This window comes from Vulpes lagopus, chromosome 7 (genome assembly GCF_018345385.1).
Source record: "Vulpes lagopus strain Blue_001 chromosome 7, ASM1834538v1, whole genome shotgun sequence".
Classification (NCBI taxonomy): Eukaryota; Metazoa; Chordata; class Mammalia; order Carnivora; family Canidae; genus Vulpes; species Vulpes lagopus.
The window spans coordinates 11,818,584-11,837,813 of NC_054830.1; the positions used below are offsets into that span (position 1 = coordinate 11,818,584).

The 19,230-nt window shown below is 47.0% G+C and overlaps 2 protein-coding genes across 4 annotated transcripts in view; both read left to right on the top strand.

Annotated features, from left to right (window-relative positions):
• Positions 1 to 9,043: 9,043 nt before the first annotated feature.
• FAM32A (family with sequence similarity 32 member A) lies at positions 9,044 to 14,601 on the top strand. Its single transcript, XM_041764441.1, has 4 exons — positions 9,044 to 9,160; positions 9,280 to 9,421; positions 13,024 to 13,077; positions 13,381 to 14,601. The coding sequence occupies exons 1-4, from the start codon at positions 9,087 to 9,089 to the stop codon at positions 13,447 to 13,449; spliced, it is 339 nt and encodes a 112-aa protein (XP_041620375.1). The 5' UTR covers positions 9,044 to 9,086; the 3' UTR covers positions 13,450 to 14,601.
• A 2,117-nt stretch (positions 14,602 to 16,718) lies between these two features.
• The window catches only part of AP1M1 (adaptor related protein complex 1 subunit mu 1), a 28,810-nt gene continuing 26,298 nt past the window's right edge, over positions 16,719 to 19,230 (top strand). For 2 of the 3 annotated variants that reach the window (XM_041763278.1, XM_041763280.1), the window contains exon 1: positions 16,719 to 16,881. In XM_041763278.1, the coding sequence (XP_041619212.1) occupies positions 16,840 to 16,881 (42 nt within the window). In that variant the 5' untranslated portion in view covers positions 16,719 to 16,839. The remainder of the gene's footprint in view (positions 16,882 to 19,230) is intronic. The other variant, XM_041763279.1, reaches the window with a different exon arrangement.

Sequence of the window (19,230 nt, forward strand, 5' to 3'; positions counted from 1 at the left end):
TCTATGAGGAGAAAGTGGAATGGTGGTTTGCAGAGGCTGGGAGGAAGTGGGAATAGGGTTTCCTAGTCAGCAGGCATGAAGCAAGATTCGTCAAGCAAGATGAATAAGCTCTAGAGATCCACTGGACATTATGTCCGTAGCCAACAATAATGCATTGTACACTTAAAAATCTGTGAAGAGGTTATATCTCATGTTGAGTGCTCTTACAATAAAATACAATAAAAAAACCCAAAAACATAACCACCATAAGACCCAGCACTTGCGCTCTTGGGCAATCCCAGAGAAATGAAAACTTATGCTCACACAAAAACCTATAATGGATGTTTTATTCATAATAGCCCCCAAACAGGAAACAACCCATCTATCTTTCAACAGATGAATGGTTAAACAAACTGGTCCATCCATACCGCGCAACACTACGCAGCAATAAAAGGTTCTGACATCTGACAACCTGGATGAATCTCTGGGGTATTATGCTCAGTGGAAGGGGGAAAAGCCAATGCTAAAATGTTACAAACTGTGTGATTCCATTTACAGTGTTCTTAAAATGACTAAATTATAGGAATGAGAACAGCTTGCTGGCTGCCAGTGTGTGGGGATGGGGTTGGGGGATGAGTGTGGATCAAGTGCATCAAGAGGGATCTTGGAGATAACGGACTGACTGATCTGTGTATTGCCTGTAGCTATGCCAATATCCTAGTTGTGACATTGCACTAGAGTTTGGAAGATGTTACAATTGAGGGAAACTGGCAAAAGGGCACACGGGATCTCTATCATTTCCCTGTTGTTTTTAAATTTTCTATTGTGGTAAAATTTTTACCATAATATTTACCATTCTGGCCATTTTTAAGTGTACAGCTCAGTGCTATGAAATACATTCACAGTGTTGCGCAGCTGTCACCACCATCTGTCCCCAGAACTCTTTTCATCTTGTAGAACTGGAACTCTGTCCCCATTAAGCAACTCCCCATCCTCCCCTCCCCGCCAGTTCCTGGAACTCATCATCCTACTTTCTGTTTCTGTGAATTTGGAAACCACATGTAATTGGAATCATACAGCATTTGTTTGTCCTTTTGTGTCTGGCTTCTTTCACTCAGCATCTTTCCGATTCATCCACTTTGTAGCGTGTGTCAGAATTTCTTTCCTTTTTAAGATTAATATTCCGTTATATGGATAGATCACACTTTGTTCATTCATTCATCCATCAATGGACATTCGGTGTCTTTCCACCTTTTGGGTATTACGAACAACGCTGCTATGAGCATAGGTGTATACATGCAGTAATGTCCCTTTTTCTGTCAGGACCCCACATTGCATTTAGGATCTTAGACTCCTGATCTTAAGTCTGTTTTGTTTTATTTGATTTTGATTTTTTGGTCTTCTTTTTTTTTTTTCCATAACCTTGATAGTCCTGAAGAGTGCCAGCTAGGTACTTTGTAGAATGTCCCTCAACTTGATATGTCTGGTGTTTTCTCATGACTGAAATGGAGTTTTGGGTTTTTTGAGGGAGGGGGGAAGACCTCAGAAGTCCTCATCGCATCATACCTGCGGTTACTTGATAGCTACCTGAAGTCACCAACAATGTTGACCTTGAACTCTTGAGTAAGGCAGTGTTTGCCCTGTATTTCCACCCTCTGGTAACTGTTTTCCCTTTCCATACTCTATTCTTTGGAAATAATGCAAATTGTCTTAAAGAAATGCTCCTTATCAGGGTCCTCTATGGCACAGAGAGGGATGTTATCAACACTTATAGTTGGAAAGTGATTTCTATGAGTATGTGTATTCTCTGTGTATGAAGATGTTTAGAAAACCCTACTGAGTTATTGTATTTTCTTTGTATGTATACCAAAGAGTAGTATACAATAAAAATCTCTGTCTATTTAAAGCTCAAGAGTCTTTAAGTGGATATAAAGTTAAAAACTTAAGTAAGCAAAAGCACAGGAATTTGGCACAATTCCTCCCTTAGAACATAAATTATCAATGCGGGCAGTATTGCTCCTAAGGTGGTGAAAAATGGTTCAGGGGTGGGTGGGGAGAAGATGAAAAAACCTTAGATATTTCAATGGTTTGTGGCCCTCCAAAGCTCATCCTTCTTGACACAAATTTATTAATTGAGATTTAACCTTTCTCCTTAAATTTAATTAAGTTCTCTTAAGGGGCTGTTCTCTTTAAGAGATGATAATGAAAAAAAAGTTGAAAAATGCTGTCATAGAGGTTTATAAAATAGTGATACAATGGATGGCCTCAGGTCATGTGACATAAGCAAGGATGGAACACTTGGCATAGGTCGGATTACAGTTTGTGCCTCAGTTTCCCTACCTGTAAAATCAGGATGGTTCGTGTGACAGGGTGGCTGTGCGAATAAATGACCCATGTAAGTCCATATAAAGCATTAGCTGTTGTTAGCAGCAGCAGCACTTTATAAAGGTGGAAAGAGAAGGTCAGAGAGGTCAAGCTACTTCTTGCAGGGCACACAGCCCTGGAAGTGCCAGAGAGGAGCTTCAAACCTGCTAGGTGGGCTGGAGAAGAAGAGCTTTCCCCCGCTGAGTCTGTCCTATTCATCCCTGAGGAGCTGATTCTGTCAAGGATCACCCCATCAGCAACCCTGCCCTGACCGGTAGCACCAGGAAACCCATTCTCTCTGGACGCTAAGGGTTGAGCCGGCGAGCTGGAGAATTGAGCAGTCGCTTGCTGCCCCCTTCAGGCAGAAGTGGAAATGTCAGGCACCCAGCCCTCTGGCCTGAGTCAGGGAGATGCTTGCTTCTCTAGAGCTTCTACAATCCTTCAAGTCTTTGGCACAATTTGGGCATTAGCAGTCTAAATTAAAATGCACAAATGTATATAATCTTGAGCCCAGAAATTGCACTACTACAGATTCAGGCCACTTGCAGAAGTGACCTGAGATTTGTGGGCATGTAGATGGGCTTTGGTTAGGGAGTGCCTCACTCAGCCACAGGACATCCAGCGTTTGAGGAAGGTGAGTGGAGGCAACCGGGGCCTTGTGAAGAGCTTCAAGACGTTTTGATAATGACAGAGCCCACGTCAAGCTCCCGGTTTAGCGCGGAGTCTGCTGGAGAGTTCTCTCTCTCCTCTGTCCCTCCCCCCACTTGAGCGTGCACTTTCTCTCTCTCCAAAATAAATTTTTTAAATCTTAAAAAAAAAAAAAAGACATTTTGCTGGAACTTCTGGGTGGCTCAGTCAGTTAAGTGTCTGCCCTTGGCTTGGGTCCTGATCCCAGAGTCTTGGGATTGAGTCCCATGTCAGGCTCCCTGCTCAGCGGGGAGTCTGCTTCTCCCTCTCCCTCTGGCCCTCCAGCCCCACTCATGCTCACTCTCACTATCTGTCTCTCAAATAAATAAATAAAAATCTGAAAAAAAGACATTTTGCTAAATGAAAACTGAGGACAGAAATAAAAGAACATTGCGCAGATGTACAAATGTTAGCATACACACTTTCGTGCTGAAAAATACACAAATGAAATTGTTAATCATTCTGAAAAGAGGTGAGAAGGGAAGTTTCTACTTTTTTGTTTTCTTTTAACTTTTTTTGTACTGTGCGGTTTTCTCACACAGGCCTGCGCGTATGTATATACATATATTTAATGTTAGCAATGGATTATGGAAATTTGGAGGTTCTTTTCTGTTTCTCTCAGCATTAACTCAACATACAAAAGCATATTCGGATGGGGAGAAGTTCAGTAATAAAGCAAGTATAGAATAAAATCCCATTCTTAAAATTTATTTATTTATTTATTTATTTATTTATTTATTTGAGAGCAAGAGAGGAGGGACAGAGGGAGAGGGAGAGAGAGAATCCCAAGCAGACCATGCTCAGCAGGGAGCCCAATTCAAGGCTCCATCCCATGCCTTGAGATCATAACCAGAGCCGAAATTAGGAGTCGGATGCCTAATGGACTGAGCCATCCAGTTGTCCCAAATCTCATTTTATTTTTAAAATTACAGATAGTAATAGAAATCAATTAGAAATAGAGAATCAGATCCCAAATCAAAACTACAATATATTATTTCTGGGTGGGAGTGATTACTGTTTGCTTTGGGCTTCTCAGTACTTTTCCAATGACACATTCTGCAATTAATGTTTGCAATTCTCAACAAGATACTAGCCAATAGGATCCAACAGTACATTAAGAAAATTATTCACCATGACCAAGTAGGATTTATCCCTGGGACACAAGGCTGGTTCAACACCCATAAAACAATCAATGTGATTCATCATATCAACAAGAGAAAAACCAAGAACCATATGATCCTCTCATTAGATGCAGAGAAAGCATTTGACAAAATACAGCATCCATTCCTGATCAAAACCCTTCAGAGTGTTGGGATAGAGGGAACATTCCTCAACATCTTAAAAGCCATCTACGAAGAGCCCACAGCAAATATCATTCTCAATGGGGAAGCACTGGGAGCCTTTCCCCTAAGATCAGGAACAAGACAGGGATGTCCACTCTCACCACTGCTATTCAACATAGTACTGGAAGTCCTCGCCTCAGCAATCAGACAACAAAAAGACATTAAAGGCATTCAAGTTGGCAAAGAAGAAGTCAAACTCTCCCTCTTCGCCAATGACATAATACTCTACATAGAAAACCCAAAAGCCTCCACCCCAAGATTCCTAGAACTCATACAGCAATTTGGCAGCGTGGCAGGATACAAAATCAATGCCCAGAAATCAGTGGCATTTCTATACACTAACAATGAGACTGAAGAAAGAGAAATTAAGGAGTCAATCCCATTTACAATTGCACCCAAAAGCATAAGATACCTAGGAATAAACCTAACCAAAGAGGTAAAGCATCTATACCCTAAAAACTAGAGAACACTTCTGAAAGAAATTGAGGAAGACACAAAGAGATGGAAAAATATTCCATGCTCATGGACTGGCAGAATTAATATTGTAAAAATGTCAATGTTACCCAGGGCAATTTACACGTTTAATGCAATCCCTATCAAAATACCATGGACTTTCTTCAGAGAGTTAGAACAAATTATTTTAAGATTTGTGTGGCATCAGAAAAGACCCCGAATAGCCAGGGGAATTTTAAAAAAGAAAACCATAGCTGGGGGCATCACCATGCCAGATTTCAGGCTGTACTACAAAGCTGTGGTCATCAAGACAGTGTGGTGCTGGCACAAAAACACACACATAGATCAATGGAACAGAATAGAGAACCCAGAAGTGGACCCTGAACTTTATGGTCAACTAATATTCGATAAAGGAGGAAAGACTATCCACTGGAAGAAAGACAGTCTCTTCAATGAATGGTGCTGGGAAAATTGGACATCCACATGCAGAAGAATGAAACTAGACCACTCTCTTGCACCATACACAAAGATAAACTCAAAATGGATGAAAGATCTAAATGTGAGACAATATTCCATCAAAATCCTAGAGGAGAACACAGGCAACATCCTTTTTGAACTCGGCCACAGTAACTTCTTGCAAGATACATCCACGAAGGCAAAAGAAACAAAAGCAAAAATGAACTATTGGGACTTCATCAAGATAAGAAGCTTTTGCACAGCAAAGGATACAGTCAACAAAACTAAAAGACAACCTACAGAATGGGAGAAGATATTTGCAAATGACATATCAGATAAAGGGCTAGTTTCCAAGATCTATAAAGAGCTTATTAAACTCAACACCAAAGAAACAAACAATCCAATAATGAAATGGGCAAAAGACATGAAGAGAAATCTCACAGAGGAAGACATAGACATGGCCAACATGCACATGAGAAAATGCTCTGCATCACTTGCCATCAGGGAAATAGAAATCAAAACCACAATGAGATACCACCTCACACCAGTGAGAATGGGGAAAATTAACAAGGCAGGAAACCACAAATGTTGGAGAGGATGCGGAGAAAAGGGAACCCTCCTGCACTGTTGGTGGGAATGTGAAATGGTGCAGCCACTCTGGAAAACTGTGTGGAGGTTCCTCAAAGAGTTAAAAAATAAACCTAAAAAAAATAAAATAAAATAAAATAAAAATAGACACCTGCCTTATGACCCAGAAATTGCACTGTTGGGGTTTTACCCCAAAGATACAGATGCAATGAAGCGCCAGGACACCTGCATCCCGATGTTTATAGCAGCAATGTCCACAATAGCCAAACTGTGGAAGGAGCCTCGGTGTCCATCGAAAGATGAATGGATAAAGAAGATGTGGTTTATGTATACAATGGAATATTACTCAGCAATTAGAAACGACAAATACCCACCATTTGCTTCAACGTGGTTGGAACTGGAGGGTATTATGCTGAGTGAAGTAAGTCAATCGGAGAAGGACAAACATTATATGTTCTCATTCATTTGGGGAATATAAATAATAGTGAAAGGGAATATAAGGGAAGGGAGAAGAAATGTGTGGGAAATATCAGAAAGGGAGACAGAACATAAAGACTCCTAACTCTGGGAAACGAACTAGGGGTGGTGGAAGGGGAGGAGGGCGGGGGGTGGGGGTGAATGGGTGACGGGCACTGAGGGGGGCACTTGACGGGATGAGCACTGGGTGTTATTCTGTAAGTTGGCAAATTGAACACCAATAAAAAATAAATTTATTATAAAAAAACAAAAAAACAAATGGAAAAAATTAATGTTTGTATATCTTTTGTAATTAGATAAAAATAAATAGACGCACAACATTGTGAATGTATTTATTGCCAATGAGTTGCACACTTTAAAGTGGTTACAATGGTAAATTTTATGTTTTGTGTATTTTACCCTTTTGTTTATTGCAAGGTTACTTTCCTTTATGGGATAGCAGGGATCTGTCCAGCAGAGAACCTACCCAGTGCTGATCAGAGAATTCCTGGATGACTGGTTTAAGATTTCATTTCTGAAGAGCCAAAACTGTAATGAAGTTAAGTCTCTGTTCGGTAACGTGGGGATTAGTATAAGGCATTTTAGGCCTGTTGCCTCATTTTTTTTTTAATGTGTATATCCCAGCTAAGGAAAAGTCGAGACTATTCCTACCAAATCAAGGTCCAGACCTTCCATATATTGAATTGAGACCCATGTACTACATAAAGTGACAATAGTACTATATATCACATAAAAAATGAGAGAAAAGCTATAGGGCCTGACAGCATTTTCACCCAGACCCTGAGGAAGATGACCCACACTGAGAACTATAATGCTTAAAAAAAAAAAAGGAAATAAAATGCTTAAAATGATAGAAGGAAACAAAAAATAGAAATGTTTTGGGGCATTTGGGTGGCTCAGTTGGTTAAGCATCTGCCTTTGGCTCAGGTCATGATCTCACGGTCGGTCTTGGAATTGAGCCCCATGTTGGGCTTCCCACTCAGTGGGCTTCCAGTCAGCTTCTCCCTCTGTTTCAGTACATCCTATGCAACTATTTTCTCTTATCAAACCTTCAAAATAGAGTGACTGAGACTCAACATTTTATAATGAGAAAAACCAAACCTTGCTACTATTCTACTTCAAGTAATGCAGGCATCAGGAGTAAGCCCAAGAGAACGAAACCTGTGTTTATTCAAAGACTTATATACTGATGTTCACAGCATCTCCATTCATTAGGGATCCAAACTGGAAACAACTCAGGTGTCCAACCACAGGTGAGTGGATTTTTTTAAAAATCTAATATATTTATACAATGGAGTCCCACACTGGGCTCCCTGCAGGGAACCTGCTTCTCCCTCTGCCTATGTCTCTGTATCTCTCATGAATAAATAGGTAACATCTTTTTTTTTTAAAAAAAGAACTCTAGCTCAAAAGAACATTTATAAAGCCATGTATGTGAAAATTTTACAGGAGACAAATCTAATCTATAGTGAGAGAAAATAGATTTGGAGTTGCCTGGGGAGAATGATGGGCTTAGGGGGTTAAGTGGGAAGAGTAACAAGGGACTTTGTGGTGGTGGAATGTTCTAGATATTGATTGTGGAGATGAATACATGGGTGTGTAAACATGATGATATTCATCAAAGGATACAATTAAAACGAATGCATTTTACTGCTTATAAATTATACTCCATAGAATGTATTTTTAAAAATTTCTTTCAGGGATCCCTGGGTGGCGCAGTGGTTTGGCGCTTGCCTTTGGCCCAGGGCGCGATCCTGGAGACCCGGGATCGAATCCCACGTCAGGCTCCCAGTGCATGGAGCCTGTTTCTCCCTCTGCCTATGTCTCTGCCTCTCTCTCTGTCTCTCTGTGACTATCATAAAAAAAATAAAAAATAAAAAATAAAAAATAAAAAATAAAAAAAACAATCCCGGAAAAAAAAAAATTTCTTTCAAACGCAATTGACATCCATTTCACAGAATAATACTATCATTCATCAAAATTGGAAAAAAAAAAAAAAAAAAACCTAGTAAGTACTGATGAGGTTTACAAAATTAGGTTATCTATTAAACTCTCCAGCAGGCCTAGTTGGCTCAGTCAGTAGAACACGCTCTTGATCTTGGGATTGTGAGTTCAAGCCCCACAATGGGTGTAGAGATTACAAAAAAACAAAAAAACAACAACAAAAAAAACTGAAACAAACAAAAAACCCAACTCTCAAAATACAGCAGTAAAATAGAACAGAACATCCAAGTGCACACAAAATACGCAAGAGAACACTGTGTTTTAGGAAATGGGGATTTCCATTGCATATGGGACTCCGGATTTCAGCTCAGGTCCTGGGATGGAGGCCCAAAGTGGGCTGCACGCAAAGCGAGGAGTGCCCTTGAGATTCTGCCTTTCCCTCTCCCCCTTTCGCTACTAGAGTGCACTCCCTCTTTCAAATAAATAAATACATCTTTAAAAAAGAAGAAGAAGAAAGAAAGAAATTGTAGAACTTCCAAAACAGCTTTGCAGATCCAGGCGGCCCAAGCACAGAGAAACCGGAAGTGTACGTCAAAGCCGGAAGTGTGGCAGGAGACCGGATGCAAAGGATGAGGTCCAGTCAGACTCCACAACCGGAAAGTGTGGAGCCAGATGCCAAGAGCGCAGGCGCAACCCCTAGCTCAACCAATCAAGACGAAGTGAGGCGGGCATTCGGATGCAAATAGGGCACTCAAACCGGAAGTGTGGCCGTTTACCTACGGAAAAGCAAGCATCATGGCGGCTTACGAGCAGGTTCAGAAGGGGCCCCTGAAACTAAAAGGCGTCGCAGAGCTCGGTGTGACCAAGCGGTGAGTCCCCGAGAGTACTGCAAAACCTTGTCTTCTGCCCCCTTAAGCCTCATCTAGAGTCCTCGAGCTCTTGCCCCCCTGATCCACCTTACCTCCTCTCCCCGCTTCTCCCATCCCAGGAAGAAGAAAAAGAAGGACAAAGACAAGGCGAAACTCCTGGAAGCGATGGGAACGAGCAAAAAGAACGAGGAGGAGAAGCGGCGAGGCCTGGACAAGCGAACCCCGGCCCAGGCGGCCTTCGAGAAGATGCAGGAGAAGCGGGTAAGGCGGGTGGAGAAGCTGGGGATGCCCCGCGCAGCAGGTCTGGGTCTCCGGAGGTGGATGGAGAGGCAGAGCCGGTGGACTCGGAACTTGGCGTCAGACCCGGGCCTCTCGGAGCGGTAGTGAGCGGTCAGTGAGACCTTAACTCTGAGTCCGCGGTTGGCGGAGCTCCGAGGACAGGAAGCGCCCCCGCCAGAGTGGATGGCAGAGGAGAAAGCTAGAACTGGCGTTGAAAGGCCAGACCCGGGGACCGGTTTTGGATTCCAGCGCAGTTTCTCATTTGCCCGGTGACACAGGGCTAATGACTCATCTTCTTTCTGCCTCAACTTACCTATCTGTAGGGGTCCGGAGAGTGCTTTCTCCTAAAAGGGATGGGAACTTCAGATGAAGTCATGCAGATAAAGCATTTGGCACTCAGTCTGGCATAAAATCAGTGCTCAGTTGATGTTAGCTGTTGATACTAAATGGTCATGCTTCCGGCTATAAGTTTTCACAAAGTCTGTTTCCATGATGACTTTGGCAGGCTCATATAGGTTGTATTTGTACCTTACATCTACTCCCGAGAAGATTTTTGGCAGTGTTTGAAGACATTGCTGTTTATTAAAACTTCAGGGTGTGTTGGTTGGGGGTAGTGCTACTGGTATCTAGTGGGATAGGGCCAGGGATGCTGCTTAGCATCCTACAGTAATGAAGACAGCACCCCCCCCACACACACACACACACCCATAGCAAAAATGATCTGGCCCAAAATGTCAGGTGTCCAGGCTGAAAAACCCTAACCCTCATCTGGGTGATTTGGTCCAGTAACATCAGGAAGGGTTAACTCATCACTCTCAGGCTTAATTGAGTCATTAAAAAGAAAAGAAAAAGGTGAGACTCACTGGCTTTGACAAGACAGAGGGTTCTATTCTGTCTCTACCGTTTCTTGGTGGTGGTGTAACGGGCAGGTTGGTTAACCTCCCACATCTCATTTTCTTTGACTGTAAAGTGGGGCTGAAGTCCTTACCTAACAGGTTTGTGGTGAGGATCTAACAAGTGAATGCACTTAAGTTCCTTCCCTGAGGTTATAGTCCCTGGCTGGGCTGGGATGTTACTCCTAGAGAGGGAGTGGGGGAGAGTAACCATCAGGTGTAGCAGCATAACAGCAGCTCAGAATAGGACAGTAACAGTGGAAGCAATGAAAGATACCAGGTTTGGGATTGATTTTGCAGCAAGAACAGCAGGATTTGTTGATGGATTGGGTGTGGGCCAGGAAATGAGGAATGACCAAGATTTTTGGTGGCAAGTGACGGGTAAATGAAGGTGCTGTTTACTGCAATAGGAAGGACAGCAGGTAAAGCAGGTTTCTAAAGCAGGGCATCAAGACCTTGGTTTTAGAGAACACTTGAATGTTCGAATGGCTGTTAGAAATTCAAATGGAGAATTCTTGTGGACACCTTGATACCTGAATCTGCAATTTGGAGGAGGGGTCTGGCCTCTCTTGCAAATATCCCAGAATTGCTGTGGGACTGGATGAGATCCTCTGGGGAGGCAGTGACAGAGATGAGGTCTAGGATCTGAAATTGCAAAGGTTCATGGGAAGGAGAAAAACCAAGTGTGTGTCCTTAGGAGCCGAGTGGAGAAAGTGTTTTAAGGAGGAAGTGATGACCAGTGTCATGCTATCAAGAGGTCTTATGAGCCCCAAGAGCTCTTAATTGGCATTTGGAATGAGGAGGAAGAGAGGCTGATTAGAGGGGATCCAAGGGAAGGTGGGGAAAGGCAGAAGTAGAGACAAGATGCAGAAAGATGCAGGGCTGATGCAGGGCTGTCTTGGGGGCAGCCCTGGTGGCTTAGTGGTTTAGTGCCGCCTTTGGCCCAGGGTGTGATCCTGGAGACCTGAGATCGAGTCCCATATCAGGCTGTCTGCATGGAGCCTGCTTCTCCTTCTCCCTCTGCCTCTCTCTGTCTCTCATGAATAAATAAATAAATAATCTTAAAAAAAAAAAAAAAGAACTCCTGGGAGATCTACCAAGAGGAATAGACAAATGAACCTGTAGCTGGCATTGAGAACTGGAAGTAGTGCTGTGGGTTTTGTTTGAACCAGGAGAGAGATGCCAGAAAGTATGGGCAAAGGTAGGCGGGATTGGGAAATTCGGATTCCCTTGTGGAAGGATGTTTGAGCACAGTGAGTGCTAAGGCTGGACAGCTCTTAGAAGAAGGGTCCATGGGGCAGGGCCCCAGCCTGAAGGGTTAAGGCTTGGCATCTCCAACCGCATCACCCACTGTGCACAGTGGTCCTTATTTTCTCTCTGTGAAGGAGGGGTGGCAACAGCACCCAAGACACCCTGCGAACTTGATGCATAGAAGGCGGAGAGGGAAGGCAGAGCCTTACCGAGGGCCTGGCATTGGTGGCAGCTAGTCAAGTCAGTGTGGCCTCTTGTAAGGAGGCACAGGTCTCGGGCTCACAGCAGCAGGAAGAGAGGCAGGGATGGGAGCCGGCTGGACGCAGAGGAAGATGAGGCAGCAAATGAGATGAGGGACAGGGAGGAACAGCTAGGTGGTGGCTGACAGGGTCATCTCATGCTTCTGTAGATTGACTTGGCTCAGCTGGATAGTTCTTTTGCTTCCCTCACTTGGAATCTCTGCAGTCAGGTGGCAGCTCAGGTTGGACGACCAACTGGGCTGGAACATATAAGATAGCTTCACCATCACATGTCTAGATGCCTTGTCGTTCCTCCCGTGGCCTCTCCCCCCATGTGTCATCTCACCCTCCAGGTCCTTTCTTTTCTGGTATGGTCATCAGACTTCCTCCATGGTGGCTGGCTTCCCAAGAACACGAAGCCAAAGGCTGCTGGGTCTTAGGGCTTCAGCCCAGCACAGGCACTGCATTCTGTTAAGTAAGCTGAGTCACGGGGCCAGCCCGGAGTCATTATGGAAGAGAACTGCACTAGGGCACGCATACCAGGCAGCATGGGTCATGGGGGGACCACCAAAGTCAGCCATAGTCACCTCGTCAGTAAATGTAGAGCCAGGTGTAGCCCCAGGTTTGTCTGGCTCTGCGTCCCATGCTCTTAACTCTCACTAGCTACCATCAGGTGTTGGGCATGAGGAGTAAGGCAGGTCGTGGTGGTGCAGGATACATACTCTACAATCATACTTACCAAAGTGATCTGGATCTTGTAGCCCTCATGTCACGTGTCACCAGCACCTACTCCCTTGAGCTCCTACCATCTGTTCAGCCCTTCACCTTCCTCATTTTTCATCCTTCTTCAAACCCCATCTGAAACTTTATTTTCTGCAAAATGGGAATGCAGTCAGTTGCCCAGGGGTGTAGAAAGCACACACAAAGCTCCCAGCAGAGTCGACTCAAGTCAGCGCTAGTACATTTCTTGCCACTCTGACCGAAAGGCAGCCGACCTGGATTCCTGGTGGGATATGTTGTGGTTGAGTGTCCCTGTCAGACCAGTCTGAGTAGAATTAAGGGAGGGGAAAGATATATACCCTGAGACCTCCAGCCGTTCTAGGTGTGAGAGCTAAGTTGGTGGGGGCATCCATCTTCCACCCCATATTGCCTGGGCTGGATCAAGTGTGTGAACTCACCTCCATTTCTCTCCTGTCTTCAGCAAATGGAAAGGATCCTAAAGAAAGCATCTAAAACCCACAAGCAGAGAGTGGAGGTAAGTCACATGCCCATGCAGAAGACCAGGCTATGTAGGGTCCGAGTTGGGCCCAGAGGCTAGGAGCCTGGCAGAGGGAGCCATTGGAGTGTTGGGGTCAGGGGGATGGGGGTACTCAATAGAAGCAGCGCCTCCCCTCTGAATCATTTAAGGATGAGCCCAGGGTTCAAAGGTGGGTGGCTTTGGGAGGAGGGGGCTCATTGAGGAGAGGCAGGATAGTGGAAAAGTGGGGGTGGGCAACACCACACAACCCTTGTGCCCTGTCTGAGGCAGTGCTGATACGGTTTTTCTTGGCTTCTCCAGGACTTCAACAGACACTTGGACACCCTTACGGAGCATTATGACATTCCCAAAGTCAGCTGGACGAAGTAGCCTCCCCACCCAGGGTATGCAGTGGCATCGAGGGGAATTGGAAGGCAAAGTTAAGGTTCTGTTTGGTGCCTTTGGTATTTTCTAGAAACATTCTTTTACACACACCCTTGTGTTTTCTGCTGAGACAGATGCTTTCCAAAGCAGTGTGCCCTCTTGCTGGAACTTGATTAAAGTAAGACTGTTCTTTTACTCCATTTCAGTTTGTTGGTAGCATAGAAGGTAAACTTTTTTAATTTGGACTGGAAATTTTGTACAGGTTTATTTAGACATTAAGGTTATTTCTGTGTCACATACAGAAAAGCGTCTTTACCCCCAAGTTGCATCTCATTCTGACAGTCATCCAGCTAGCTGTCTTTACCGGGATGAAACGGACTCCAGAGGATAAGGAGTTAATGCCAGCATGGACTCCAGAGGATAAGGAGCTAATGCCAGCACAGCCTGAGCTTACAGACCCCCCCACGGGGCCTGCGGGGCCTGCGTGAGCTGTCCTCCCAAGCACCCTTTAGCTTGGGGCTTATTCTCTTCCTTCCAGAGCCTAGGAAAGCCACTTAAACCTTCATGGCCTTCAGAATGCCTCCTCAGCCACCTGGTATGTGAGACAATGCAGCCTGGGAAGCAGAAGAATCGCCAAATGCAAGGATATAGTACATACCTTGTCCCTGTCTGAGCAGCCTGTGCCCGGCACGCAGTCTCTCTCCCTAGAGTCCCCATTCCAGACATGTCTAGAGGGTATCGCTGTGGCAGACTTCATTAGTCAAGCACAGCATCCCTTTGTAATGGACCCAGACAGCCTGCCTCACTACCCTCCACCCTAGGCTCTAAGCAGTCCCCACGTTTATTCAGAGTTGGCAGAGAACATGTAGCCTGCTTGGTGTTTCTGGCCTAAGGACACCTCAGGGGTGACAGGACCTGGGCAGAGCCCCAGCACCAAGAGTACAGTCAAAGGGGATGACGGAGGTCCTGGTGCTGGAGAGCCCTGATCTCTGAGGACCTGTGTTATACCCGCGTGATGAGGATCAAACCATATATACTACTGGGAGGAAGACTGTTGACCTAGGTAGTGGCAGAGCAGTAAAGTCAAAAGAGAAAAACCAAGTGTTGGGTTTGGGGCTGTCATGTATGCACAGAATAAAGCAAAAAATAATTATTAAATAGAAGTCTGAGTGTCTTAATTATATGCTATTTGATTACCAGTAGAAATGCTGCTTTTGGGGATTATTGCACATGTAGAATGTGCATACTGCAAAGTGACTGTTCACCCTCAACTTGGAAAGAATTAGGTGACCTGTTTTTCCACCTATGGCTTGCAGCCCATCCGAGAGGTAATGTACTCTCATTAATGGTGGTTCTTTAGGCAGGTTCCCCCACTGTCTAGCAGAAAGGCTAGACACTTGGTGGCCTTTTCCATCCATGAGCCAGCAGCCGGGTTTGTGAGCTTGATGGGATGCTGTGAAAAGCCATTGTCCATATGCTGGAAGATAGATCTTCCACCTCCCTGCCTACCCAGTCTAAAGCTGAATGACTTAAAACAGCATTATTTCTCTTCTGTGGGTTAACTGCTAGGCTGGATGGTTCTAGGCCATGTGGAGTAGTTCACTTGTGTGTTGACTTGCCTGGGGCCAGAAGGTCCTCCTTCAGAATCTCTGTGTAGCCTATCCCCTTGGCCAACACAAGTCACATTGCCAAACCCCGTCAGGGAGAGAACTCCACGGGCAAGAACACCAGGAGACGTGGTTGAATGGAGGCCATCACTTAGTCTACCACAGTGTTTCTCAGACTCTTGTGGATGTTAGACCCTCCTGGGAGCATTAAGAATGAACTGATGCTGCCTGGGGTGGGGTTCAGTCACTGAGCTTTTTAAAAGCTCCTCAGAGGACCCCAATAGGCAGCAAAGCTTGAGAAACCCTGGTCTACCACAGCAGGTCTGGTCTTTTCTGAGATGCTGCGGAGGTCGAATCTGGCTTACACATTAAGTGTAAACGCCAAGGATGACATTCAGATGTAATTTGAATTCCCCACACACCCACATGGAAAAAGGAGGATACGAGTCATTTTGTGTAAACAGGGTTTGCCGCGGTGGCGCTTTTGGCGCTTGGGAGTCTTCCTCCCTCCGAAAGACTTTTGTCCAATTTGTACTTCTAGCCCTGCCCCCCTCAATACTGATTTTAAACATCTAAAGATTGCCTAGAGCAAGCCTGAAAGGAAATGCTCCATAATGAGAGGGGTCACCTCTCCAGGGTGGTTTTTCTTTTTGTCTTAGGCTTTTTGGCATTTCCTTAGTTTTCAGTGAGGTGTATAATTTTGTAATTTTCAAAAGACATCGTTTTCCTACAACATTGAAATAATTTGGGCAAACCATGAGGCTAGGCATAAGAGAGTGTAGTACAGGACATTGTCAAAACTCTCCCAGATGTTTTCGTGGAGCCCAGTAGTCTTAAAATATTCCAGTTTTCTCCTCTGGATTTTCTTGCACTTCATCTCTATCCAAAGCAGAGTGTATATATAATCAAAGCCATCTTTCAAAACCCCAAAGGAGGTAGGAGGGGAAGGTTAAAAGTCAGAGGCAGGCAGCCTGAGTAAATGGGACTGGTGCTGCAGGGTTGGGGTCCCCAGAGCATTGTGCTGGTTCCCTGGGACAACGTGGAGGCATTTCTCACAGCCCGAGTATTCATAAAAGCAATGAGATACTCCGCTGCTTCAGCAGGGGACACAGTTGGCATCACCCACTGCAGTCACTACAGAAAGAAGGGCTTTCCGCTGGGATTCGGTGGGGCGTGGTTTTCAGGTCATTGCAGGCAATCAACAGGCACTGACGAGGGGTGACACTGACAGGTAACAGGTAGTGACTGTCGATAAGGCCCGACTGCCATTCAGTGGGCTTCTTTCCGAGTGGCCGCCACCTTCCCCCTCCCCCGTAAAGCGTTGTCACAACTGGTAACTATATTTGTTCCTAGACTCCCCCACCGGACTGAGTGTCATGGGGCTGGGCCCAAGGTGAGTTCCACAACCGGTGCGTCACCTCACCGGGACCCCGGAGGCGGGGCAGGGTTTCCAGCGGGCCTGGCAGCCAGCGAGTGCGCGGCTTCAGTCGGCCCCGCCCGGCTCCGCTCGGCCAAGCTCGGCCCCGCCCCTCTGGGCCCTACTTCCGGGACGCTTGACGCCGGAGCGGGAAATAAGGTCACATCGGGCGTATTGCGCCTGCGCGCACTCCGCCTCGCGCCTGCGCCTTTCCGGCGGCCCCTCCCCGACCGGACATAACGGTCCGCGCGCGGCTCCCCGGACCGGAAGTGGAGGCGAACTGTCGCGGGGCGCGCCCGGCCTTGCTCAACGCCCGGCAGTCCCCGCCGTCGCCGCCGCCCTCGGCAGCTGCCGAGGCTTCCCGCAGCCGTCATGTCCGCCAGCGCCGTCTACGTGCTGGACCTAAAGGGCAAGGTACATGTGGCTCCCCACCCTTCCCGTTGCCAGGCAACCGGTGGGGCCTCGCCCCCTGGGGGGACCCACCCTGTTGCTAGGTAACTGGCCAATGGGACCCACCCTAGTCTTAGGCAAAGAGGCTGCTCGGCCTCACCTGAGGGCCCCACCCTGTTGCTAAGTAACAAGGCGGGGGCTTCGATCCGCGAGCCGCGCCCTGTCGCCAGGTAACACAGCTGCATGGCCCCCCTCCCCCCTCCGCTGTGTGCCGGGTGCTCCCGCTTCGTAGGGGCATCGGGAAGCCGAGGCGGCCGCAAGGGCGGGCCGCAGCCGTCCGGGAAGCCAGGACTGGCGCTCAGGGCCTGTGCGACCCTTGGCCGGAGGTGGCGAGGCGTGTCGGGGACAGCGTGCCCTCGGGCCAGCCCCGCCCTCTTTACCGGGCGATTTCATCTTGGCAGTCCCGGCAAGAATTTCTTAACGTTTGGTGTGACACTGAGTTACAGGGTTAAGTGAAGTGGGTGGTGGGAGGGCCATTTTACAGAGGGAGAAGCTGAGGCACAGGCAGGCAACCTGCCCAAGGTCACCCCAGCCATAGAATGGCAGGTCTAGGAGTCAGCTGATATTTGGGGAGCACCTACTAAGTGCTGCACGGGGTGCTTAGTCTTGGGCTACCTTTGGTGAGCAAAATTGGAGTCGTCGTGGAGCTGGCAGCCGGGTGAGAGAAAGGGACACTGATCTCAGAAAGCACAAATCAATGTCAGTTGCCCTATTAGAGCAGTGAGGTTGTAATAGGAGACTATGCCTGGACCAGGGGTCAGGGAGGGCTTCCGGGAGGCAGTGACAGATCTGGCGGAGACCTGAAGGAAGAGTTGCACACGACTAGGACCCAGGTGCCTTTCCCAGGGGACTCTGGGAAAACTTCTTAAAGGAGGGGGTCTCAGAGCCTTTCCAAGTGGGCTGCTGCCTTTCCCCGAGTCCGTCCTGGCTAGAAGGCAAGTGAGTATTGGCCTCTTGGTCTGGGAGTCACAGGAACGGTAGCAACAACGCTAACAAGTCCTGCACAGATCCCTGGGAGAGAGGTGGACGTTGGGCCTCGCGGGGCAGGCAGGAGTTAGCTCAGAAGCAGTGGGGAGTGAAGACGTGAACTGGCAGGCACTCCAGTTCCTGCCCCCACTCCCAGGGTACTCCACCCTAGCACTTTCCGAGAGTTCCTTGAGTGGGTCGCCTGCTCTGGATGCCACCCAAAGTCAACAGCTAGTGAGGCCCAGTGCTGGGCTCCCTTTCCCAGCCCTCAGGCAAGGGAAGACACAGGGCACCCCAGGAGCTGAGTGTGTGCAGCATTCCAGAGTGCCTGTAGCTCCTGTTCTTCCTTCCACCCTGGCCACCGTGTCCGCAGAGTTCCCAAAGGCCGCCTTATCTCAAAATCTCATTCCTTGAGCAAACATTTCATGAGCACCTTGCATGCACCAAGCCCAGTGCTAGGGGTTGGCTAGGGTAGGCCACATCTACCTCACTGTGACTGTGCAGTTAGGGCTGAGTTCAAAACCCATCTCTGCTGCTAAGTTGTCTGACCTCAGGCAAGTACCTTCTCCTCTCTGAGCCTTGTTTTCCTCACTGCTCGCACAGGCTGGTTATGGTGTTATTGGACAAACTCTGAGCAGACGTTTGAGACAGGCTAGCACCTCGCGTGGCCCACAGTCCTTGTTAACCCCATTGAGGGCCTCAAGGTCTAGTTAGGGGAGACACATGGAAGCTGATAGATCCAAATGATCAGATCTAGGTAGATTGCAGGGGCATGGACACAGCTCCAGGTAATACAGTTGCCAGCCTCAGTTTTGGCTGCAGATGAAAAGCAGTTACAGAAGGCTTCCTGGAGGAGGGAGGTGCCAGAGCTGGGAGCAGACCAGGTATTAGGTGGGCCAGGAGGCATCGCAGTTGGCCCGAGGGATCAGAGCAGCCTGCTGGGGCTGGCAGGTGAAAACCTGGGTAATGCTGGAGCCTAGAGGGTGACACCAGGAGGGCCATGGGTGGTTGAGAATGTCCCCATGGGTATGAGAAACAGAGAGGACCAGTGTGATCCTGGAAAGGAGGAGATTGTAGCCTGGGAGGAGCATGAGCAGACCTGCCTTTTGGGAAGCTCCCAGGGCAGCCATGGGCTTGCCTCTCATCCCCAGCAACCATCATGCTATTTATTACTCCATTCCCCATGGACCTCAGGTTTTGAAAGGACCTTTTGTGCAGACTATATTTAATAAAAGGTAAGGTGGTAGCACAGTAAGAAATTCATGACCACAAGCCAGCCAGTGCCTCGGATCACCAAGGAAACCAGTGGCCATGTTTAGCTGCTAGAAAGCCCTCCACCGACACTTT